Below are 25,234 nucleotides of genomic sequence, written 5' to 3' on the forward strand. Positions count from 1 at the left end.
TTTTACGTCTCCACTGCAACCCTACACAAGATGCTTCAGAGCAGTTCCAGTGTGCCACGCTGTGTCAGAGTGCCCTGGGGTCAACCCAATTCTCGAGCTTTGCTTCACAGGCGAGAATCCACGACAAACTCAACTGATGAATTAAAGGCTATACTTTGGTTTGAAGAAACTAAGTTTGTTTTCTAGAAGAATCTCTTTTCAAAGCAGGGTATATAACCTTTTCGTTTTTTTTTTTTTTTTGTTTTGAATGACTGAATCAAAAACACACAACAATCCTCCAGAGAATATTTGCCAATTATCCAACCTAGTGGGACGTGAGGATTAAAAACAAAGTTGTCTTTAAAAATATCTCGAACGTGTTAATAAATTGCCCAGTAATGTGATGGTAATTGTAGAGATCTTTGAAATTTTATCAATTTAGCAACTGCATCAATACCAAAAACAATACCATAAAGACTTGATTGATTAGCCAGAAAATCCCTTTGTTTTATCCTTTTTTTTTAAACGTTGGAAACCCTAAATATAAAGATTAGTTCAGCAAAAAAACTCTCCTTGTATAATCCCACGATAGCAGTGATCTTCGAATCACAGGGTCTTAGATCTGTAGGAACCAGCCGCAAATCTCATCCGACCCCTTCATTTCTGCATTCAGGACCCTAAACAGAGGTGCCAGATGGCTGTTCGAGGTCCCACAGTTGAATGAGCGCAGAGCCAGGCCTGGATAGTAGGTGCAGTCTACCCACTGCCCCTCCTACCACACCAGGTTGCTTCCCTGCTTAGCGACATGCTTACGGATGTAGAGGGCCACTGGGAAAGACATATACTGACTCTAGGGGAACAGTGCTTCTTCTTGAAATTGTCTTTCTCCTACAAGCAGGATACAGAAAATTCCAGTTAGCGAAAGTGTCTGGTAGATGAAAATATTAAAGAATGCTTAATCTTGCTCTAATGATCCTCTGAACTAGCTAGACAACAGCCTAACCCTTCTGGGGGGCGGGGCAGGGCAGGGGGAGAAGTCCCCACTCTCGGTGTTCTGAATGTTTCTGTCATTTGGAAATCATTGCACAATGGTTAAATTCACCAGGTAGCTCCTTGCCACCTGGCAGTGGGGCAGTGTCACTGTTCTAGTACCTTCCATGATTTAAACAAATGAACAAAAAAAAAAATTCAAATGTAAAATGCTCTCTTTTTAATTACTAAATTAAGAAAGTTAAACAATTTAAAAATGTAAACTCACAAATAAATCATAACAAAAAAAAAGGAATTAAGATTTCAGAGTTGCTACCCAGTATTAAAAACTTAATAGAAATAGGTTTTTTGATTTGTTGTTAAACATGTAATTCAAGGTTGGTACAAACAGCAACTAAAAATGTAGTACTTTTTTTTTCCTTTTTTTCCTTTTTCTTTTCTTTTTTTTTTTTTGGTGCATCTCCATGAAATGTAAAGTAGTGCATAGTTATTCCACCGGAGACTTCTTGGACATATAGAAAGTCATTTCATTAGCAGTACAGGATGTTTAAAACACTTATTTTACAATGGGAAATGTACAACCCCCCCTCCCCCAAGTTTTAGTTGCATGAGAAAGTTTAGCAGGTTGCCAAGACTATAACGCTATGGGTTTTAGACCATTTAAATGTGGTTACAAGGTTTATTAAATAAAAAAAAAAAGTTTGAAACATTTCAGCATTCATATTTTTGTACAAGAAGTATGTGTGGTTATCCACCTTCCAGTTCCCCTGGTGCTATTGGCCGTTGGCTTGCTTAAACACGCTTTTAGGTTTCAAGACCAAATTGCAGTTAAGTCAAAGCAAATACTGGAAACAGAACTTGTGAATCCAGCTCTGGAGCTGCTTTTGAAAAGAATCAAAGTAACAGCCATCTACAGGTACAATCATGAACCAAAAAAGTGCAATCTAAATTAAAAAAAAAAAAGGATCATGCTTTGCAAAAGCCAAAAAGGATGCCACTGGTGTGCAGAGTAATACCAGGGCGTTTACGCAGATTTGGCAGTAAAATCCTCACTCTGGGTCCCGAGGCTTTATGGCCCGGGTTGGCCATGGTCTCCACATTAGCACCCACGTGGTGTATGTACAGGGACAGATATATATATATTCATATTTATAAAAAAGAAAAAAAAAACAAACACCTGTCCTGATTGGTTTTTGTTAAAACATGAAAAAAAATTTTATTGTTTTAGACAAAGAGGCCACTTTTGGAAAATAATACTTTTTTTTTTAGTTGAATCAGGTGAAGACAGTTAAAATCACATAGGATTTGCATTTTAAAAAAAGGAAAGCACTAGGATTGTTGGCACTGGAGTAACTATTTACACTGAACAGAGGTTTGGCCTTTTACATAACATCAATACAATGCATTTTCCAAAGTCTGAGAAATAACAAGGTTCTGTCTCGTATGCTTCACAGAGGAGGTTTGGATTTGGGGACAAGTGTCATTAATGAGGGCCATGGAAGTTCGTCAGCTTCAGAGTCACATGCAATCTGATCCAGGACGGCTCTCGCTGCTCGAGCAGCAGCCGGCTACGGAACTGAAAGCTAATGGGGAGGGGGCGGGGAAGCCTCTTGGATAAGGCCTCTCTCTGCAGACCCAGGTCTCACAGGTTTTCACCAGGCTGGTACTGGGGCTCTGTGGCGGTGAAGTAGTCTTCCAGGAAGCCCTGCAAGTACTCGAAAGTGGGCCGCTCCTCCGGGTCCTTTTTCCAGCAGTGGATCATGAGCTCGTGGAGAGAGATGGGGCAGTCCTGCGGACAGGGCATCCTGTAGCCGCGCTCCACCTGCTCCAGCACCTCCCGGTTGTTCATGCCTGCAAGACAAGGCAGTGAGTGTGGGCCCTGCCGCTCCCCTTCCTTCTACTTTGAGCCTGCACGTGGTTCAAGGGGCACTGCTCCATTCAGAAATAAACAGGAAATGTGCAACTGCTACCGATGAATCTCAAAAGCATTGTGAGTGAAAGGAGCCAGACACAAAAGGCAACATACTGTATGATTCCGTTTCTGTGAAGTTCTAGTAAAAGCAAAGCTACAGTGACAGAAAGCAGATCGGTGGTCGCCAGGGGTAAGGGGAGGAGAACGTCTGCACAGGGGCTGCAGGGCACACTGAGGGGTGATGGGAACCTTCGGTTTCAGGGCTCAGCAATCAACGGCTGTAAAGGCCAGATAGCAAATGTTTGAGGCTTAGTGGGCTGCATACGATCTCTGCCGCAGATTATTTTTCTTAATAGCCCTTTAAAGACACACGAAAGAAAAAACAGGTGGGAGTTGGATTTGGCCCACAGACCATAACCTGCCAACTCCTGTTCTAGATCTCGTATGTGGCGGTGTGACTAGTTCATGTTTGTCAAAACTCATTGTGCTCCTAAAATGGTTGAATTCTATTGTTTGTAAATTACAATTCTGTGAAACTGATAAAAAATATGAATGAAGCAGGCAAAGAAACAGAAATCCATGGAATGAAACATACACTGTCCATGTTGATAGCATCTAGAAGCTCCACTTACAAACTTCATAAGTTCGTTTTGCTTGTGCCCGGGCAAGCTTCTGGTGCCCCCCCGCCCCCCCAGCCCGCACCCCCAGCTGAGATCTGCCATCATGTCAGCAAGGCTGGGTACCATCTGGCCCAGCGACCCCGAGGTGCCCTGGGGTTTGGTGACTTTCATGGGGAGACAGGGCGCCTCCGGGGGCTGTGTTTACTGATGACCTTGGACAGGCCATCTATCATTTGAGACCTCTGTGACCCTCTGGGGGAACTGCCTAATGTTGCGAGCTCAGGCTGCACAAACAGGAGACAGTCGGGGAGACTGCTAACCCTTCTGGAGGACGCAGCCTCCCTGCACGTTGGCCTTCCTGACAAGAGCAGGAAATACCATACGTGGGGTGAGGGGAGCGCCCTGACCCTACTCCAATCACTGCCAGACACTATCCTCTACTTTTCCTTCCTTTTCCTGCCATATCGCATTCTGCCATCGCCTGCCAAGCACTTGTATGTTTTGGCTGCTCCCTTGGCCCCAAGTCTAATTTGGAATCCTTTCCAACCTCTGACCTGGTTTGTTTGTTTGTTTGTTTTAAACAAAATATGGTTTCAAGCCATGCAGAAACCGAGATTTTTTCCCCCTATCTCAGGGATACAACGAGAAGACCATAGCATATACACGAAGCAGTTTCCTTTAATTCTGGAGGAGCTGGGCCCAGGGCGTAACCTTGTCCTGACTTCTGGGGTCTGTTGCCATTCTTCTTGTTTTGTTGTTACTTTTGGACCTGGGTTTATCCTGTGGCCGCCAGCCATGACCCCGTCAGTCACATGCCTGTACAAGCCCTTTTAGGATGCTTTCTTATTCTCTGCCACTGTAACTTCTTGTGATAAAATCCATATATTATTCCTGCTGTGTTGAAATAGGCTTTCAATTTAATTATTCTCGCATAACCTTGCTCATGTTTTGGGAGTGATGCCCCGTTTAGTGCGAGAGGTTTAATGAACCAATGTGGGCCCCCTGCCTCCATGCCATGCCTGATTTCACAGGTGCCCTCTTCAGTTGGGTGTTCGGTCAGCTCTGTGGCTAATTAGCTTAAATCCTCCTCCAACTGCTGAAAACTCATTTTGAAAACTCGGGATGGGGTGAGGAGCTGGAAGCAAGGGGGAAAAACATGATGCTGCCAGGAGAACGTCCTGCAGACCTCTGGACAAATGGAGTGAGGGGCAGGGGACAGCATTTCCTTATCCACTGTCCTTAAATCCCACAGGATCTGCAAACCAGAAGTGCTGGTAATTCACTTGGCAGCACAACTGATCTGAACTGACCTCATTCTGTCCATAAAACCTGAGGCTATTTACTATTTTTGTTGATTCATACACCCTGCTACAGAAATAAGAATGTATTTGAGTGCGGACTTCTGCTTCAGACTCTCCTGGGATGTTATATAATGAATGGTCCATGCACTGTATGCATGTTCTTTAAAAAAAAAAAAAAAAAAAGTCTGACTCTGAAGCACATATGGGCCCGAGAGTTGTGGCTGGGAGCCTCTGGCCCGAGCGGTGGCAGCAAGAACAAGTACATCCCAGGCCAGAAAGGCGAGGGAGAGAGGGTAATCTCTTGTGAGGACTGGCATTCTCTAAAGCCTCTGCTCTGTGTTTTACTACAGTCCTTGGTTTCATAATCTCTCAGAAGCCATATGACCCAAACCTGCAGAAATGCCCCCTTGTCTCTGCCCCTGCCAGGAGCCTGTAGGAACTGGGAGGAAAGACAGGCAGAAGGTCTGAACATCAGAAGGCCTGACAGGCCCCTTCCGGAGATGGTTTCCCCACCCCACCCCCCCGCCCCCAAACGCCTTCTAATGCTTTATTCTGGCATCGAGACTGTCCAAAATGGCACCACAGAGTTTAATTAATCATTCTCCGATTGCTCTGTGGGGTTTAGGTCAGTAAATGTTTCATTTCATTAAAAAACAAACTACTCAAATGGAAAGATTTCATGTATTTCTTTAAACTCTTAATCCAATCTCTGCCAATGGAAAGTTTAATTGGCCACTTGGGTCAGGCCTATTTTTCCAGCGCTCAGCCCAAGTCCCAGACACAGCAGATAGAATAACTTGACCCGGGGCGCCTGGGTGGCTCAGTCGGTTAAGCATCCGACTTCAGCTCAGGTCACGATCTCGCGGTCCGTGAGTTTGAGCCCCGCGTCGAGCTCTGGGCTGATGGCTCAGAGCCTGGAGCCTGCTTCCAATTCTGTGTGTGTGTCTCTCTCTCTGCCCCTCCCCTGTTCATGCTCTGTCTCTGTCTCAAAAATAAATAAACGTTAAAAAAAAAAAAAATAAAAAAAAAAAAATAACTTGACCCTATACCTGTAGCATCCCCCGAGACAGCCTGCTTCCTGGGCGGCTGTAGCCAGGGGGACCCACGTAGGCCACCAGCAGGCCCATGCCGGCAGTCACGTGCCTGCTCCTTGTCTTGCTCCTCCTCTTTCTTCTCTTCTCATGCCTCCTCTCCCTGGGCCTCTCAGAGCGCAGGGACCATATGTAACCAATTCCACACACTGGGCCAAAGCGAAACATACCAATGACAGCTTTGCCAGAAAAGCGGTAAACAAGATAATACACCGGCTGGTGACGACAGCGTGAGCGGGATTGGCTCTTTTCCAACAGTCCATAAGCCAGAGCCCACACGGCTGACCTGCGGACGGCACCTTCACAACCCTGCACAATCGAGAGCTTGCCTGCCAAGCAAGGCTTAGGCTAGTTTTTACGATACAAACAACTGCCGGATTAAGGGGGTTCATATTGAAAAGAATAGTTTCCTCAGCAATAAGAATAATTTTGAAAAATCATTTCAAGAATTTGTTTCTCTTTTTTCTCCCTTTTTAGTGGGGAGAATGCTAGCAGAGAAAGAGAAAAGACAGAAGCTTTAAAACATGGCATACGGGCATGTTTTAGGGAAATGCGGTCATCAACAGTTTGGGCCTCCGAGTTTCCTGGTAGGGGCTGCAATACAGACCCTTTTTCAGTGGGAGGGTGGCCTCCACCACCAGTCGTGGCTGACTGTGGGAGGTGTCATATTCACAAAGCAAAGCTGGGTGTGTGCCCTGCTTCCCAACCTCCACATCGGAGGAGGTCCCAGGGGCTGGGGCCTCAACCCTGTCGTCTTCTGACCCTGCCGTGCGGCCCCTGTCCTCTCACGGCGTGGGAAAATGGGCCACTCACGGCCACCCTCACAGGGTACTGCTTAATGGTCCTCAGTCTACGGAAACCTGTGGGGCCTGCTGGCTGTCCCAGGGTTTGCTTTCAGATTCCTCTTCCCCAGATCCTCTGCTGGGCCTCCTGTCACCACGGATTTCGGGCTTGCCCGGACATGGTCAAGGAGAGAGCATTGTTTCCAGTCGGTCTGCCCAAAGCACTACAGCTGAGGCTCTGCAGCCAAGTGGACTGTACTCACTTCCTGTTGTTAGGACTAGATTGTCCTTTCTAAATCATTTTGCTGGCTTCCTCCTGATTTCTGAATTAGGGTCAAGCTTCCAACTCTCACTATCGATTTTCCTGTGTGTGTGTGTGTGTGTGTGTGTGTGTGTGTGTGTGTGTGTGTTTTCTTTCCCTTTGCTCTTTGTTGTCTTTCTCCCTCCTCTTCTTTTAAACTTTCCTATTCTTCTCCTCTAAGCTACATATTAACTCAGTAGAGCCTCCCTTCCTTCTTTTCTTTTAGGTTCTTTAGAGAAGGAAAAAAAAACCCAACCCTCATTTTCACTGGTGGAGCCGCTGCACTACTTCTGACTCTGTATCCTCTCACGGGGTCTCTCAGCAGATGACCTGACCTCCCCCGGCCTCAGTTTCTTCATTTGTCAACAAAATTGTCAACATTTGTCAACTGTGCTCTTAGCTGTTTGAAAAAAAGACAAAAAACGGTCTTCTATGACAGAAGAGGGTTTTGCTTTACGGCTTCCCATTTGTGCAGCCTCCTAATACGGATCTCGGAGGGGCCGTCTCTGCACCATCAGGGATTTTCCCTGTTACCGGATCAAGGCTGCATCTGGATTTGACCATGGGTTGCAGGAACCTGGATTTTTGTGCCATGGAAAAATTAAGCACTTTAACAATGGGCATGATGTTAGGTTATCAGACATCAAGATTACTTTTGCAAACTGAGCTTTTCATTCAAAGGACATTATGCTCTATTGTGCATAAGGCTTTCGTCAGAGGCTCCCCCTTGCTTCTCTGCATAAACCCTGTAAAAATCTCCTTCTGTTTACTCGTCTGTGTCTGTTGAGCAGTGCTGTGCTAATGCCAGGGGAAGGAGAGCTATGCTAATGGTGCTTGCTCAGCACGAGCCTGTGCTACCAGACCGTCACGTGCTCTAGTTGTCTTACTGGGCGACAATCAGGATGTGTCACGTAAGGTCTGGTGAAGGATCAAAGTACAAATTTAGGGCAGACAGATGCTGATCAAAGAGCATAATGAAAATAAAGGAGTGACATTGAGAAGGCACAATAATGAGTGGTTTTGTTTCTCTTGCCCCATTTTTACCAGATACCCTCAGGGCAGCTGCTTTTATTATTTATTTATTTAGTTAATTTTTAAAAAATGTTTATTTTTGAGACAGAGACAGAGAGAGAGAGAGAGACAGACAGACAGACAGACAGACAGCAAGCACAAGCGGGGGAGGGGCAGAGAGAGACAGGGGGAAAGAGGATCTGAAGTGAGCTCCACGCTGACAGCAGAGAGCCCAACGTGGGACTTACATTCAATGAACCTGAGATCATGACCTGAGCTGAAGTCAGGCACTTAACTGACTGAGTCCCCCAGGCGCCCAGGGCAGCTGTTTTTATTAAGTCTGCTATATTAGTAAATACAGAAGTGACAGCTACTCAGGTGCCATGATACACAATTTTAAAGTTGACCACGCAGTGCTGAGAAGAACTCTTTTGTCCCAGAAAAGAAGTGAGGAAGGGGGTGAGGGTGTGCATTGGGAAGGCCATGGAAACACAGCTGAAATGAAGGGCAGCAGAATGCAGGGCTCAGGAATGGAAAGTTCCTCTCCGGCTGCCCTCTCCACCTGCATTTTCCTCCCCTCTTTTCTTCCCTCGCCAGCCACACTGGCTGAGAGAAATCTTGTAAGGATAGGTGGCAACATGACTCCTGGGCATCCAGGCAGGATTCCCTCTCTGGGGGAACGTCATGAGCTGAAAGGAGAAGCCCTGGGGACTGTGGATGGGCGTGGAGAGGGCAGAGGGCAAAGCACCCCTGGCTGACAGTTTTCATTCTGCTTCCCATTTTCCTGCTGGAAAGTCTAATCACTTCCTACCCCAAGAAAAATCTGCTCTGTTGGCATGCTGAGCACAGCAGGAATAGTAAGAGTGCAGGTGATGAAAATGGGCTGCTGAACACAGAGGAATGTATATCTACGATTCAGGGCATCTGAGTGGGGCAGAGGGAGGAGAAGGGCAGGATTTCTAATTCTCTAAGGAAGGTGGCTTCTAGTTTCACTAATTTCCTTTGCCTCTTCGAGCCATTGTCAGGTGACTGGATATATTCATGAAAGCCAGGCAGCTGTCACTTATTTAAAAGATTTGAAAGTGCTTCAAATGCACGGACAAATGTGATGTGCTTAAGAAAATGACCCTGCTTTGCTAGATCCTGCCAAAGGCACAAAGCAGGTGTTCAGTTGAGAGCCAGGGCACAGGATGGCCAGAACATTCTGCCTAGAACAGGGTGGAACATGGTGTTTCAACTGACCACAGTGTCCATTTCCCAGAACAACTCTGAGGACAGAGATTATCTCGTGGCTGGGACAATACATGCTATATTTACGTGTGGAGATGATGGAATAGAGTTGAAGGCTTTAAAGGTTCTCAGCCAAACTAAAAAATCTTGTTTCAAAAACCTCATGGGCATAATCTGTGTTTTGTTTTTTTTTTTTGCTATCCCAACTACCCGTCCATCAATCCATCCATTGAAACATACAGCCATCTATCCATCGATCAATCAATCCATTCATCCATCGCTCCACATGCTTACACTTATTGAGAGTCTACTATGGGGAGACACTGCTGAGCACTGGCAACATATAAAGGAGCTCCTGTCCCTTGGCAGCTCAGAGCTGCTGTGAAATACAGACACACGGTCAGGGACTTTGACAGAGATGTACCAGGTATCACGGAAGTGAGCACAAGGGGCGAGCCGCTTGGTATGGACACGAAGAAAGCTACACGGAGGAGGCGATGGCTGGGCTGGGCTTTGAAGGATTCTGAGGCAGGCAGTGAAGCCGAAAGAGCGACTCACAGGTCAGAGGGAAGGGCTGGGGGTGGCGAGAGAGAACTCACGTCAGATCATGTCACTCCTGCTCAAGCCCTTCAGTGACTCCCCATCTCACTAACGGTGAAAGTTAAAGTCCTACTAAGCACCTAGGAAGGCCCCATCTGATCTACCTGGGGGCCCCTCAGAACTCCTGTTCCCTCAGCTCCAGCCGCACTGGCCTCCTGTTTTCAGGGCCTCGCTGTCTCTGGGATCCTCTGAAGAAAGACTCCCTGCCACACAGCTACCTGGCTAGCCTTGCTTCTTTCCAGGCCTTTCCTCAGATGCCACCCTCCACCCCCTTCTCCGCTTTATTTTTCTCCATGCTTATTACCACCCAGCCAATACCGAACATAGCTTATTATCTTGGTTCATTGTCTGTCTCTTCCAAGAAGAATAAACACTCGTGAGGGCACGAGTTTCTGTCTGTAGGCTGAGTGCTGTACTCCTGGTGTGTGAACAGTTCCTGGCATACAGTAGGTGCTCAATAAATATTAAGCATGTGGAGCATGTGGAATGACTCCGGGAGATTTTTTTTTCCCTCTCAAGGAAAGGGTTATTAAGGACTATGCAAAGCTAAATCTTCTGGAGTTTCTCTGGAAGATGAAGGGAAGCCACAGACATTTTTAACTGGGAGAGTAAGATAACCGGGTCTCTGTTTTCTAGGATAACAACCTGGTGGTGACAGTGACAGAATGGGTGGAGGGGAGGAGAAACTGAAGCGGAAGTCCCACGAAGAGGTCACTGCAGAGTGGATGACAGCCTGACACAGGGCAGTGGAGGCAGAGAGGAAAAGGAGGAGGTGAGGGAGGTTTTGAAGGTGACATGATGGCTTGAAGTGCGGAACTCTGATTTTATGCATCAACCCCAGAAAACTCCTTTTACGTGCGTGTTTTCATTTCTCACATAAACAACCCCATCGGTACAAAATCCATTCTAATCTTGACGCAAAGAATGGTTCTGCACCTTGGCTCACAGAAAAGCAAGTTATACTGCTGGGCCTAGAATGTGTTCAGGTCAGGCTGCTCCCAGGGAACCTGTAAAACTGAGTGGTTCTTTGCAACCGTGTTCATCTCTGTGGCAAATCTCAGAAGCAACCTTTGTCTGGGAGGGTGGTGTGTGCGACTCCTGTCCGCTACCTCCCTGTTAATCTCAGCGTCACACTTCCGTATTTTTTTCTTTGGCTCCAAGGCTGTCATTCAGTTTGAGATTGTCCTTTTAATCCATTCCTTTTTCAGAACCAGCTAACCGACCAGGCAGCCCATGTTTCATTGTCTCCTCAACCCTTCTGCTCTTCATGGGGTCACCCCTCACATACTCCATTCTAAGCTTCTTCTCTGATTCTCCCTTCTGGAACTTCTCTCGTGCTGGGCAAATATGCCTGGCAAGCTTTATGAGCCCACGGAGAAGTCATCTCCCCTCCCTTGACCTCATTCTCGTCGTGCAGCCAAAGTACCTTTTCTCCGTGTGAAGGTGACAGAAGGTCATTCTCAGGTGTGAAAGAATTCAGGAAAATACCGCCACCTACCGTTCTTGCAAAAGGAATTGCTTAAAAATATACCGTAGCCAACTGCAAAATTTCTACATTGCGATGTAGGCACGAGGGACAGGCACTGGGACTCTATCCTCGGGTACCACCGACAGACACGAGGTTTCGGTGCGGCAGAGAAGCCATGCCTTGGCACACATTGACTCAGCCACGCCAACACCGAGGATGTGGACAGGAAGGTCCTTCCTTGCACAGTGACATCTGGATGAAACTTAATGATGCTGTGCCTTAGGAACTGTTATCCTTCATTAAGGTAATAATCCTGTAATTGGAATTCCTCTGTAAAAGCCTCTCCCTCAAGAAGAGTTTACTGTAAGATACAGAAGTCCAATTAAATAGGATTATAACTACGTTAAAAAACAACAACAAGAAAAACACCCAAGAAGCACCCATGGCTAGGAACGGGCCTGGGAACCATCTTCTGTGGCTGTTTGTGGGCGAGGGGCAGTTCAGGCCACTCGCCTGCTGACAAAGCTCCCCTGGCCACTGCTGCCGACCAGCCAGGCCCCAGAGCCTCCCCGTGGTAGCACATGAGGCCCTCGCCCGGGGCCTTTCCAGCCGCACTTCCAGGCTTCACGTCATGGCCCTCAAATTCCTTATTCCTGCAGCTCCTTGAACAAGCACCGTTGTCCCAGGCTTTGCTGCCTTCCCGCATGCTGGTCCTTGTCTGGAACCTTCTTCCCTCTTCCTTGACTTGAGGAGGAGGCCCTACTTGCTTCCTTCTCCATGAAGCTTCCCAGACAGAACCTGTCCTCTTACCCTCACAGACTCGGGGCAGCTCTCCAAGCCTTCCACACGTCAGCAGCTGCTCATAGTACAGAACTATGCATAATAAAGTACACAGTTCTCGTTTCAAACTCCTTTGCCACCCTCACAGGATTCTGAGGGAAAGGTCCCTCTGTAGATACCTGAATCAGGTGCCCCTGACCCCACTATCAGAATTAAGATTCGAGGTCCACAGGGAGTAAATCCAAGTAATCCACTCCTTGAGGATCATTTCCTCTAATAATAGATAAGTAGCAGGAAAGACTGATGTCTTCCTGGATTTGATGCATCTTTTATCTATCTGACTGTAAATTCCATGAGTGCTGGGACTACATTTGTTTATTTGCTCATTGTTCTATCCCAGGCAACCAGAACAGTGCCTCACTCCAGGAAGGCTTTAATCAGTTTCCTGAGAGTGTGAAATGTCTTATTTGTACTCATTTCCTAGGTAGAGTAAGATGCCCGGTGCAGTTCACACTCACCGACGCTCTGCTGAATGAATGAACCCTAGTCTGAGTTCTAAAATAAGGCCTTTTTCTTTATGCTAGAACCAAACTTGGTAAAAGACTCTCCCTAGAAGCACACACCTGCCTGCCTTCCCTGAGGCCCCAGCCCCTGCGCCTTTGTCTGGGTTTCTGTGTGCAACCCTGAGAAACAAAAAGCAGCTTTGTATCACTGAAAGGAAAGCCTTTACGAAATGCAAAACAACATTAACCTTTTCCCCTTCACTGCATTCAACACACTGCCCAACAGTAAACCTGGGGGATTCAGGGAGAAATTGGTTCAAAATTCAGGCAAAAAAAAAAAAAAAAAAAAAGGGAAAAAAAAAAAGATGCCTTTTATCTTCAAAATCCCAAGACCTGCACATTTTCCCCCTTGAGAAGCAACTCAAAAACGCCCCTGCTGTGCTCCAGGCCCCTCTCGGGCAGCCCTTTCTTGCATACTGCTTGGCTCTCTTGGAGAGCCTGTCCACTGGTGCATGCTGGGAGGAGCCGCCCCCGCAGCAGGAGAATGGACTTCCACCTGCATCTCGAAAGGCCCAGGGCTGGCGCTTCAGAGACACGGAAATTTGTCCATTTTGTCTCTGTGCCAGCCTGGCTCTCCTAGGAGTCTCAAGGCCACGCCAACCTGAAAAGAGATCCTCTTTGCTTCTCTGCATTCTCTGAAAATGACCAGAAATAATCATAAAAACGAACAAAGGGATTACAAATTAATCTGCCCTCGCTGTCTCCTCTGACTGCAAAGATAGAATTACAAACCCAGGATTTGCAAAAGACCTCAATTCCTCATTAATCTCCACTATCGTTTCTATCTTGGCTATTTTTTTTTTTTTAAGCTCCTTTCTTAGGCAGGGAATGAGGGGGAGCTATGTTCTTTCTTCACTCAACAGTAACTGAAAAATATGTCCTTAACATTTCAGAAAGCAGATTGTCCATGTGCTGTAATATAACCACTAAAGCGTGGAGGTGAAATGGCACGAGTGTCCTTTATGTCACCATCTGTCGAAATTAATGAATTTAAGTGTGGAAAACCTAAATCTGTGGTTTCTTTGAAAAGCATGAATCTGACAATCCTGAAAAATTCCAGGGCCTAAGAATCTCTAATTTCTTTATGTTGCACTTGTTCTTCTAGGGCATATTTTGACTGTTCAGCACAGGGCAGTGAGTGGCCTCTAAACTGTGTTTCGCATGTGCCTCTGCTCTCTATGGCCATCTGGAGCTGGGGCCTGCAGAGAGAACAGGTCCCGGCATTTTCCCACCAGGTTCACTCCATGGGTCAATGCTACAGTGTAATCAAAAAGCACATCTCTTTCCTGGAAGTGTCTGCAAACTCGATTTGGGTTGAGTTTCTGCCAGCCACATTTCTGCTCCTGGAGCCACGGATGCACACTCCTACTGAGAGAGGAGAGATTCCATGCACTGGGGTGGACTGCAACCTCATATGAGCTGCTGTTCACATGACTCCTGGCATACAGTGCATGGTAGCTGCTTGCCTGCATGATGTCCATGGTGGCTCCCAGTTCTGCTTTCCCATGGCTAAATACCTGTTCGTGTTCTTTAAACTCGTGCACAGCAGAAAGCTGAGGATGGGGCTTAGAAGGCAAACTGAGAAGTGTCCCCAGATGGTGCTGAGACAGCATCCAATCGGGGGCCCATTGCTGCCAGGTCCCGCCCTTACCTGGGTATGGCACTCTTCCTTTGGTGACCAGCTCTGTGAGTAAGATTCCGAAAGACCATACGTCAGACTTGATCGTGAACCTCCCGTACAGGGCTGCTTCGGGGGCCGTCCACTTAATGGGGAACTTTGCACCTGCAGAAAGAACATGTGATTGATTACTTGGCAGGCAGAGAGCATATGGCACCGGGTATGGGGCTGGGGAGGAAGAGTGCTAGGAACCACTTTCACAGGAGCAAGTTCATAGAGGAGGAGGAGAAAGTGGTCAATAAGGAAATGGAGTACAACTGACTACAATTGAGCAGCTGTGGGGTCTAGTGCTGGCTCTGTGACCTTAAGCAAGCTAGTTTAATGTTAACTTGCCCACCAAAGGGTTGGGAGTTCAAAGCTCCTTAAAGCTCTGGTTTCTAGAAACTGGAATCTATGATCACACTGAATGTCACAGGTTTGGTCTGGATAAGGGGCTGACCTGCGATTTAGGGAACTCATTTCATACGTCTGTTCTTTTGCTTTGAAATTATGTCATATTTTAATAAATATATATAGTATTAAATCATAATGCTACTCTCATGAATTCTTTGATATAGAAGGACCAGAGTGTGTTCTTACGAGGTACATAAAAACCAAATCAAACCACCGTGATTGTCTCAAGGTGAAGACAATTTACTGTAGCCCATGTATTTTGTTGAAATGGGCTCTATGGCCTCCTATATCCACAGCAGAGAAATGATTTTGCCTTTGGCTACTTCCCTCCACCTTGTCTCCCTGAGAGTGGCCATCTTTGCTTCTGGGATAGTTTTTTCTTTTGTAGTATATGATCTCTTGTTTACCGCCCAACCTTTCTCCTACCAGCCTGAGAGGGTACTATTTAATAATGTTTGCTTTCAAAGAGCAGTCTTGCCTCAGTGACTATCTTAGGAGTCTGATTTCTCAAGACCAAGCAGCAAATTCATGCCAGTCAGGAGAATCTTTTCTTTGAAATTTCTCTGATCATTAAAAGAATCTTCTCTCCAATCTAAAAGGAAGGCTGTTCTTTATAAGGCCAGTTGTGTGTATGGGGAATTAAAATTGATTCGGCAGCCTGTGCGCTCACGTATTAGGCTCAGCAATTATAAAGCAGTTCTAGATATCTCATTGAACAAACTGAAAGAAAAACACAAGGAATTTTTGTTACTGATATAAACACAATTATATGTTAAAAGCATGTTAATTTTACATAGGAGCTCCTACAAAAACCATACAAAGGCTGACAGAATCACAAATTTTTGTGGTATCTTCTATGAAAAGTCACAATGTGCAAAAGTGGCAAATAATTAAAATCTTTAAATTAGTATGGTTTTAATAACCAGAGGTATGATAAATTACAGCAATTAGATTTTTGTTTTAAACACAGTACATGATAACATCTTTAGCAAATCTGCCCTGGCATTTTCTGGCAATATAATTTTCCTCTCCATCTCTTTTATGCCAGTGTGAAATGAAATTAAAAAAAAAATCCTACTATTTCATTATGTGGCATCTCACATTTACACTGGAGCAGAGAAGTTATTCTATGGTTTTCTTTTCCTTTTATGCACGGAGTTATTTTTAATTAGCTGTGTTTCTCAAGCATAATTATTTCTATCTTTCCTTAAGTGCTGCATGATTCCACACAAGGCCTGGTATTCTCTGAACAGTCATTTTGTTTTTAAAGTTTCTTTCAAAGCGTTCTTCTGTGTGAGAACCTACCCTCGAGCATTCTGTTCACGCAGCTTTGGACTCTGAGCCGCTGGGATTAATGTGATAGATTTTCTCCAGTGTCGAGAACAGACTTTGCCCTGGACCAAACCTCAGCTGGAGTTCTCTTATTTCAGAGAATTAAAGGTATATTAAATTCATTCCTATTTAAACTATCTCTTGAGCCAAATGGCTTGGAAATCTATGTCCATCTCTAAAAGCAAAAAGAACTTTTTTTTCTCCCTTGTGCAGATACAACTCCTGTAAATAAAATGACAAACAAAAGGAGCCTTTCTTCCCTTCTTGGAATCATTCAACATTCGTGAAGGTGTGTATGATGCTAACAGTAAACCGCTCAAAATTTGGATAAAGTCACTTTGGATTTTCTGAGAGAAGATTTCATAATGTGAGCTTGAAAAAAAAACCAAACCCAAATGTCAATATATCAGCCATTTGTGCTAGTCGGCTTTGTTGTTTTCTCATTACATCATCTACAGCAAGAATTGTAATATGTAAACCTTCAACAAGTAGGTTCAGACAAAGGCTGTAATCGATCTCTGATAGGAAACCATTTGTGGATATGTGCTTTGAGACTTAGTAGCAGGGGCTTACGTAAATAAACTTATTTTGCATTAGTTTTCTTTCTGAGATAAGCAATATGTTTAGTTACACCTAATACATTTTGGAAGAAAAAGAAAGAATATCTTTGTCCAATTTCTCCTACTTCTTTTCAACCTTAAAATAGCAGCCACTGTTGACAAAACGAGCTTCTCTAAAGACAACTCGTATTTTCCTTTTCAAGGCAGACAAAAGGTTAATAAATTAAAGCAGCGATGATCTGTTAGTCATTAACTATGGTTTCAACAAAAGAACTGATTGATGTTCACTCTTTTACTCAACTCATTACCTCTATTTCCGCTCACCTTGGTTTCCCACCTCCTGAGGGTACAGATGTAGTCCCCAATTGGGGAAAGTTCAACCCCCGGTTTGTGGCAGTGGTGGGTTGGGGAGGGTATCTCTAAGGAGATGCAGCCCCAAATGGGAAAGAGTTCAACCTGGGGTTTGTGGTGGGTGGGGGCATGGGAGTGTCTCTATCCAGGCAGGCTGCATGTTGCAGACCCAGGCCTATGAGAACAGCATTGCTGGGGCTGTCTGGAATACCACCTACACAATCCCACAGGCAGCCTTGCTGGGGGCTGCGGTAGGCTCTCTCCTCAGGTGAAGTCAAGAAAGCTCAGAAACCTGGAAGGAATTCCCAATCTCCTGGGTATAAACACTGCCTTTCCCTTGAAAATAAAGTTCTGACAGGCAGAAAGTCAAGATCAAAGACGTCTTCTAAACAGTATAGATTTGTAGAAAAAAGGAGACAGTGTCCAGAGGCCTATACAATGATGAACTTGGCTCTGTTATGTAACCAGCTGATTCGCTCTTCTTGAAATTCTCCTGTTTGGGAGCAGGATTCAGATGCCAATGCAATTTCCTTTCCTTTGCGTTTTATTCGAATAGCAAACTATGGCAGGTAGGATAATCTGTGTCACTGGTATCATGTAACACTCTGTGAACTTGTTCAATGTTTAGATGCACTAAAAAATATAGGAATTATCATTCATCATTGCTCTAGTTTCTACTTCTTACTGAATTTACTCTAACAGTTTAGGATTCTTTTAAGCCAACACACAAAACGGTGCATGTAATATATATGAGTGTAATGCATGGACTTGAAACGCCTTTTCCACTGTTTCCTAGGTAGTGTCTGCAGATTTTGTACCTCTTAGGATAAAGCCCTTGCTGAAAGTCTGACCTGGTGTGCCACTGGGGCCCATGTCCTGGAACCACCTTCTGGGTAGGGTGTCTTTGCACTTGCGCCATTTACCTTCCTGCAATCGTGGTGAGGACCGGTGAGCCTCATGCTGAGCCATCAGGCACCTACATCTCAATCCTGTTTCTCTAAATTCTGTTGAGATGTGAACCGACTGGTCATGAGCTCGGTGTGACAACAGGGGATTGGACTCCCTCTCTTGGCTTCCACCTCTCTCGTGTCCCCAATGTCACCTGCGTTTGTATCACCTGCTGGGCCCTCCCTCTTGAATTCCTGACCCGTATATCGGATTCTCTCCCCAGCCTCTCCACTGGGAGGCCTCAAAGGGCCTTTCAATGCAACATCCCAAATTTACCTTTCCCCACGGTTTGCCTTGTCAACTGCCTAGCTGATGAGACCAGAATGCCGCAAGGCCCCCTCATTCAGATGCTGCGTATATCTGCCCATCGCCATACATCTTTCCTGAGTCCCCTTCCACCTCTGCTGCTTCACCACTTTCCATGTTGAGTCCCTTTCACTCCGGAGAGTGTGTCTGTGTGCCTTCACTACCCCCACTCTGGTCTGTGCCTGCTCGCTCACGGTCACCTGTCTGGACTCCTGCAATGGCCTTCCCATTGGGCCCACATTTACAGTCTGGTCCCTCCTCCCTATCTGTCCAGCCTCTTCTTGTTATCCTGGGCCTCCTGCTCCTCCCTATCTCCAACCTGTCCATTGCCCCTCTCTGATGGTTCCTGCCTGCTGCAGGGCCACAGGGCAGGCTGTTCCCTTTGCTGACGTCCCTCTCCCGTGGCGAACTCTTGCTCCTTTGCTCTTAGCCTAAGTGTTATTTGCACAGGGAACCTCCACCTGAACACTAAGACTGGGGTAGGTTCCCTGGTGCTGTGCTGCCAGAGCGTCTTGTTCTTTGTGGCTGCTACTTTTCAAGGGCAAATGAATACGTTTGAAGTATGCCTCTCCCAACAGATAGAGACTGTCCTTGAGGGCAGGAGCAGGTCTTTCTGGATGGCCACCTTATCTCTAGTACTGAGCCCAGTGCCCGGTGCCCAGAAAAAACTAAAGAGGTGGTGAATGAGTAATTGGACAGATGCTTAGCCCTCCCAGCCTTCCTTTCCAGCCTGAACTGCCACAGCTCCTTACTTATTATTAGCTCCCTGCTCTCTGGAGGGTCCTCTCCTTGTCCTCAGTGACCAGTGTCACTGTCTGTCTCCATCTGGATGCCCTTATAAGGGTCTAACAACTGCCGACTACTGTAGAAAAGCATCTGTCACAAACTAATGACACTTAGAAACACCCGGAAAAACCTGTGTCTTTAGTGCCAAATGAAGCGTGGAGTGAATCTGTCTCAGATGGAGGGAACCCCAGACTTTGTTCTGTGAGGAGCAGGGGGTCTAGATCCCTGGAGTTGCAACTCGGGGTGGGGGTTATATCAGCAAAAAGACAAGGTGGCCAGGGGTCTTGGGAGCGTTCACAGCAAAACGCAGTGGAACATCTTTTTCCGAAAAGACTGAACAGGAAAGCGGGTAACCGGACGCCCATCGCTCACACTCACAGGCCCTGGTCTTCCTTATGAAAAATCAGGTTAATAGTCTTCCGGGCTTTAGGTATGAGGAAGGAGAGGGTTGTGGATTTATTTGGTTATCAAAGTTGGACCACAAAATAACATCGAAACCCCACTAGTGCTGGCTGGTTTTGTCTTCTCTTGTTTCCTACCATGAGCACTTCTGAGTTCTTCCCCTGTGGCCGGCACTGTACCTAGTGCCAGGGAGCCACCAGTGAGCTCAGCCCCTGGCTCTCATGGAGCATGCGGCTTAGTCCGGGAAGGAGACAAAATAAACGAGTGGCCGTGATATATGTCAGACGGTGACAAATGCTATAAAGAATGATAGAATGGGCTACAAGGACAGATTTTACGGGGCTCTGCAAGGCCCACTAAGGACGTTGGGTCCCATCCTAAGTGTGATGAGAAGCCACTGGGGCTTGTGAGCAGAACATGACGACATCCCACCTCACTGTTTCTCCTTGTCTTTCAAATGTAGCAGACAATAGAGCATTACCTCGAGAAAGATTTACGATGAGAAAGAATGTGAAGAGCATTTCGACTTTTCAAAACTCTCGAGAAGCATCATGACATTTCGAGGCCCATGGGCATCTATCAGCAATCAGTATCGGATTAAGTTATATTTCTGTTGTCACCTCTGACATCATATTTAACTAGTGGCTCTGGTCACATTTGTGCTATTTTTAGCACACTTTTCAGGTTTGAATAATACCAATAATCTCAGCAACAAAGGAGTAAAATAGCATACTGCAAAACTGCAAAGCTCAAACATTTTTATGGGAAATGAATTACTTATCTTTTCTGAGTTTATTCTTCCCCGATGTCCCTCCTTCCTTCCCAAGCCTTTCTTGTGTCTCTGCTTTAGGCTCTTCTTCATACTTCATTTTCTTTTTTTATTTTTTAAGTTTATTTATTTTGAGAGTGCAAATTGGGGAGGGGCAGAGAGAGAGGGAGACACAGAATTCGAAGCAGGCTCTGCACTGTCAGCGAGGAGCCCCATGCAGGGTTCAGACTCATGAACCGTGAGATCAAGAGTCAGACACGTAACCGACCGAGCCACCCAGGTGCCCCCATCCTCGTTTTCTAATGGCCTCGGTGTTGTGGACTCCTCCCACCCTGTTTACTCCCTTGGGGAACAAACACAGGTTCTCATGACTTCTGCTGCCCATCATCTCTGTATGAACAGGGCTGGAAATACTACATAGACTGTTTCTCCTCGGAAGTCCCAGTTTTTGATTCACAAATGTCTAAGGGACAAAGCCTCTAGGGTGTCTCACCTTTATCTCAAATGTGGCAACTAACTATGAATCTAAATTCATCATTTTACCAACTCATCTTACTATGCATAAGATATTTTATTATAAAGGATATTCTTGTATTAGGTAAAAAATTTTACTAAAAGACTGACCTGACTTAAAAAGTTTATTCTCACTATAATATTTTAGGATGCAAATGGAGTATCTTTTTTTTCCCTCCTACTATCCCTTTTCTGGGGGTCACATCATCATCCTGCCAGGCTGCAAAGCAGAAAAAACCTGAAAGCCAGCTGGGACTTCTCCCTTTCCTTAAGCCTCTGAGCTAATCCATCACCAAGGTTTCTTTTTTTTCTTTCTTTCTTTTTTTTTTTTTTTTTTTTAAGTAATCTCTATGCATAACATGGGGCTCGAGCTCATGAGTCACATGCTCTACCAACTGAGCCCGCCAGGCACCCCATATCACCAAGGCTTCCTGTTTTCTTCTTTGACATGTCTCTCAAATTTTCTCTTTCTTATTTAAGCTCTTTGCTGAAACCTGTCTTGGGTCCTCATCCCTCTGATCAGTCCTCCTGTCATGGTGCCCTGCCTTTGGATCACTGTCCTTTCAACGAGTCACTTAAACCAATGAGTTCATAACCTTCTCCTCCCCAACCTCATTGTGCCCCCCCCCCCCCCCAATTGCATGAAGGCAAACTCCTCCACCTGTTTTTCATACCCATGTTATCTGTTCCACTTTGGCTCTTGCTACCCCAAACCCATCTTCTAGTCTGGTTTGCTTTCTCGGAACCTATACCCTGCACTTGGCATAATCATACCTGTTTCTTGTTAGCTTTTTCTAAACATCTCCTCTCCTTCCACCTGCATAGCTGAAGCCTACTCATCTCAAGTCCCACCTTCTTCATAAAGTCACCTGTGATTACGCCAGCCTTCAGTGATCTCTCCCATGCACTTGGAGCCGATGCTATGAGTAACGGTTTAATGCTTGACAGTAATATCCACCATAATGGCTAAACATACTGAGGGCTTGCTAAGTGTCAGGCATCACGCTAAGTGCTTTACATGCAGGAGGTGCATACCAGTAACAGTCCTGTTCTCCAGATGAGAAAACTAAACAGAAAGGTAAAATGAGATGCCAGAGGACATGTGGAAATGGTGAACTGCGATTTGAACCAGGGAGCCTGGCTCCAGAGCCCGAGTGCTTAAACACTATACACCGTGCGGCTGTGTCCACGTCTCCAGCATGTCTTTCTGCTAGTTCTGCATGGGTTATTTTTTTATCTCCTTAAATAGAATGTAAACCCTGGGAGGTCAGAGACCATGTTTTATACTTAGATTCCTCGACAGGACCTTGCCTAAGGCTAGTTAAAGAGCAACTGCTCAACAAATCTTTATCTGGCTAAAGGGTTAACCTTGCAATATATCTAACACTGTGACGGCCAAAGAAATTCTCTTCCTTTACACAGATTCAAATCAAACCCAAACAAGAGAAGAGTAAATACACGGCAGTGTAGCAAACTAATAGTTGTTTCCACCCTTAGTGTTATAGGAATAAAATCATCCTTACCATACTCTAGGACAGTCTGAGCGGATGCTCTTGGTGTGTAAGTGAAAACAGGAAGGCCAGCTAAACTCATTATGTCAGGATGGCGCATCCTAACCCCGGGCTCCATTCCAGTTAATGACGGTCCTATATCCCTAGTGGTCAGGCAGTCTATTTTCTTTGTCTCAGATAGAAATAGTTCTTACTTGATTTGGTTACTTACTATACTGTATGCATCTTCATGCATTAAGATGACGGCAGTGGCATTAGAAATGTTCAAATGAAGATGGCAGAGACTTCTGCTCCCAAGCCTACCTCCTGCACTAAGTGTATGTAAGCTGGCCAGGGATCAGGGAGAAAATGCTCTTCAGTGACAATGCAAAGGGGCCCACGTGTGGGCTGCGCTGGGATTGAGGGGTCATTTGTGGAAGGCCCAGGGTGGTCATTTACGAAAGTAGTTTCTGAGTCAGCGTATCTGGGCTTGCACATTCAATTTACTGGGTGACCACTTAAAACCTCCGCCAGTCTCAGTCTCCATGGCTGTAAATCGGGACAATGATAACCTCATGAGGTTGTGGTGAGAATTATAAACAATGTAAGGGGTTCAGCACAGCATCTGGTGCCTGAATAAATGCCAGCTATTATTTTATTTGGACAGTCATGCAAAGGCACTGAGTTGCATCAGGTTAGCCAAAGCTCTCCAAACTTTAAGAGAGGAAAAGAGGATGAAGAAAACCCAGTGTGCTCATCAATCAATTACTGAGAACTTACTGAGCCTCCAGTTAGTCCCTAGTGCAGTGGGAGGGGCTCCTGAGACAACCAAGCATGGGTCACCTCCTGCCGTAGGCCTTTCTAGGCAGCCAGGGAGACAGAGCTCACAGGCAAATCCAACAGAGAGCTAAACAGACTGTGGTGCTGGCTTTGGGAGAAAGAGGGCTCAGGAGAGAGGGAAAGAATGCACAGAGAATGGGGTCTCTGGGTAGAGGTGGCCACGTTGAAATGCTGCAGTGTGCCCCATGTTGCTCCCTGGGAGAGGCTCAGCTCAGGGGCCAGGACAGGCCTGGGTGGGGCCCAGCTCACATTATTGGCTCTTGGTGGAGAGTTGGACTGTTAAGCCATGCCCGCCCACCCCCCCCACCCCCCCCACTGATTCCATAGCCCGGTTTCAGAAAATTTCCCCTCTGGCTAAAAAAACTGGGCCAAGGTAGAAAAGGCAAAGCCAGTGTGGAATAAAAGCAGCCAAATCCTTCCTGCAGAGAATACATTGGTGCCCTGATAGTGTTTTCAAGGGGAAAAGGCATTAGCTTCAACCACAGACACGGTTTTTCTGAACCAAAGATCCATCCAGGGTCTTCTTTAATTATGAAGTCACAAGCTCTGCAAATTATGGCATTCAACATTAAATAATATTCAGTACTTCAACTTTAAAGTTACCCTGAGGGATAACGGAAAAGAAATCACAAATCATGCCAGTAACAGGAAGCTGATTACATTGCTGGGGAGGGGTTACAAGGCAGGACTAGGACAGGATATCCTGTAGGAGAGGTGAAATCAAAGCTGACCCGACCTGGAACTCAGTGGTTATTCAAACAAAACAAGGATTTCAAATCCAATTAAACTGGGCAAAGCCAAAACTCAAGATTTTTCATACTAGGCCAAAGGAATGACTTTCAAATTTCCCAAACGTGTCTGGAGTAATACAACTGTGTGTTTTCCAGTTATTCCTGCTGACACACGCTGTTGAAATTTCTACTATAGATTCATAAGGTCTTATCACCATGTTTTAAAAGTAAAAGTAAAGGAGAAGTAAAGGGTACAATGAATTCATATGATGTGCCCTCTGCAATGCATACAGTGAGCAGGGAATTTGAGAAGGAAGGAGGTAAGGAGGAGGGAGGGGGGAGTGCTGTCCCATCAGGGGTGTGGGTGGAGGAAGAAGCAGTTCGGCCCAGGAAGACACGCATCAAGGGCCAGGGGCAGCGCCGGAACATACCACAGAGACAAGGCTTGGCTGGCTGGGCACAGATCCAAAGTCTGGTGTGGCTGCCTCCACGGAAGGGATATTCAGGCTGAGAGGGGTGAGGAGAGTCCCGAGGGAAGCCCCAAATGGAGGACCAGACAGAGAAGGGGTACAATCAGAACAACTAGACAGGGGGGAGCAAATCCAGCCTCCAGAGAGATTGGGTTTGAGGTTGCTGCCAGGGCAGGAGTCCTGGCATCTCGGAGTTGAGGAAGGAAGGGCGGGCGGCTAGATGGACTGGGAAGGACGGCAGAGCCTTGTGCAGAGAACAGGACGCAGGCTGTGACAGTTCTTTTGCCATCTGGGGGGGGGGGGAGCCAGCAGGGGAGGGGAGGGCACTCTGGCTGCTTGTCTCCCCACCACCCTCCTCCCAGTGGGGACCAGTGGCAACCCAGGATAATGCTCACTGGGGGCACAAGAGAATGAAATTCACTGGCCTCTCCTGAAATCACGGGCATTTGGTCCTCTTACTCTCAGGAAGGAAATCTAAGACCCATCCAGAAGACTCTGCTTAAAGTACAGACCGGGCTGGGCCGGCTTGTGGAAGTGGTTATCTTGGGTGGAACTGAGGAAAGAAGGAACCTTGCTAGCTATTCTAGAACACCAAAGCTCTGAGTAATTCCAATGATCCTTCCAGCTTTCTGAGAGCCAAATGAGAAGAAGCATCAGAATAAAAATTCTGACTCACAATTCCCATAGGACGGACACTACCTTTGTGGACTTTTACGCGGAATGAAAGACAAGAAAGCTGTGTGTAGGGCTCTGGAACCACCTGTATGCTGCTGTTCAGGGTGGTGAGAACTCGGACCTAAGTAAGAAACACGTGTCTGGGATGCAGCTGAACCCAGAAATCATTCCAGGAATCCAGCTACCTCCAGAAGGGGCAGTGGGCCTGGTTCAGTCTGACATCATTGCTGCAAAGGCTGTGTGCCTTCCTTCAGCGGGAAGAAACGGAGGCTTCACAATGTGGGGCAGTTTTCATCCGCACTGCCTGTCCCTGATTATCCAGATGATGCAAATGAAGGAGTTCCTTCTGCCAGCAAAGCAAG

The 25,234-nt window shown here is 46.1% G+C and overlaps 1 protein-coding gene across 13 annotated transcripts in view; it reads right to left on the minus strand.

The window, feature by feature from the left end:
* Positions 1 to 2,155: 2,155 nt before the first annotated feature.
* Positions 2,156 to 25,234, minus strand: part of FYN (FYN proto-oncogene, Src family tyrosine kinase) — a 214,832-nt gene continuing 191,753 nt past the window's right edge. For all 13 annotated transcript variants that reach the window (XM_060616416.3, XM_060616423.3, XM_060616422.3 and 10 more), the window contains 2 exons: positions 14,280 to 14,411; positions 2,156 to 2,820 (listed from right to left, as the gene is read on the minus strand). In XM_060616416.3, coding sequence (XP_060472399.1) covers positions 2,612 to 2,820; positions 14,280 to 14,411 — 341 coding nt within the window. In that variant the 3' untranslated portion in view covers positions 2,156 to 2,611. The remainder of the gene's footprint in view (positions 2,821 to 14,279; positions 14,412 to 25,234) is intronic.

This window comes from Panthera onca, chromosome B2 (assembly GCF_046562875.1).
Source record: "Panthera onca isolate mPanOnc1 chromosome B2, mPanOnc1 haplotype 2, whole genome shotgun sequence".
Taxonomy (NCBI): Eukaryota; Metazoa; Chordata; class Mammalia; order Carnivora; family Felidae; genus Panthera; species Panthera onca.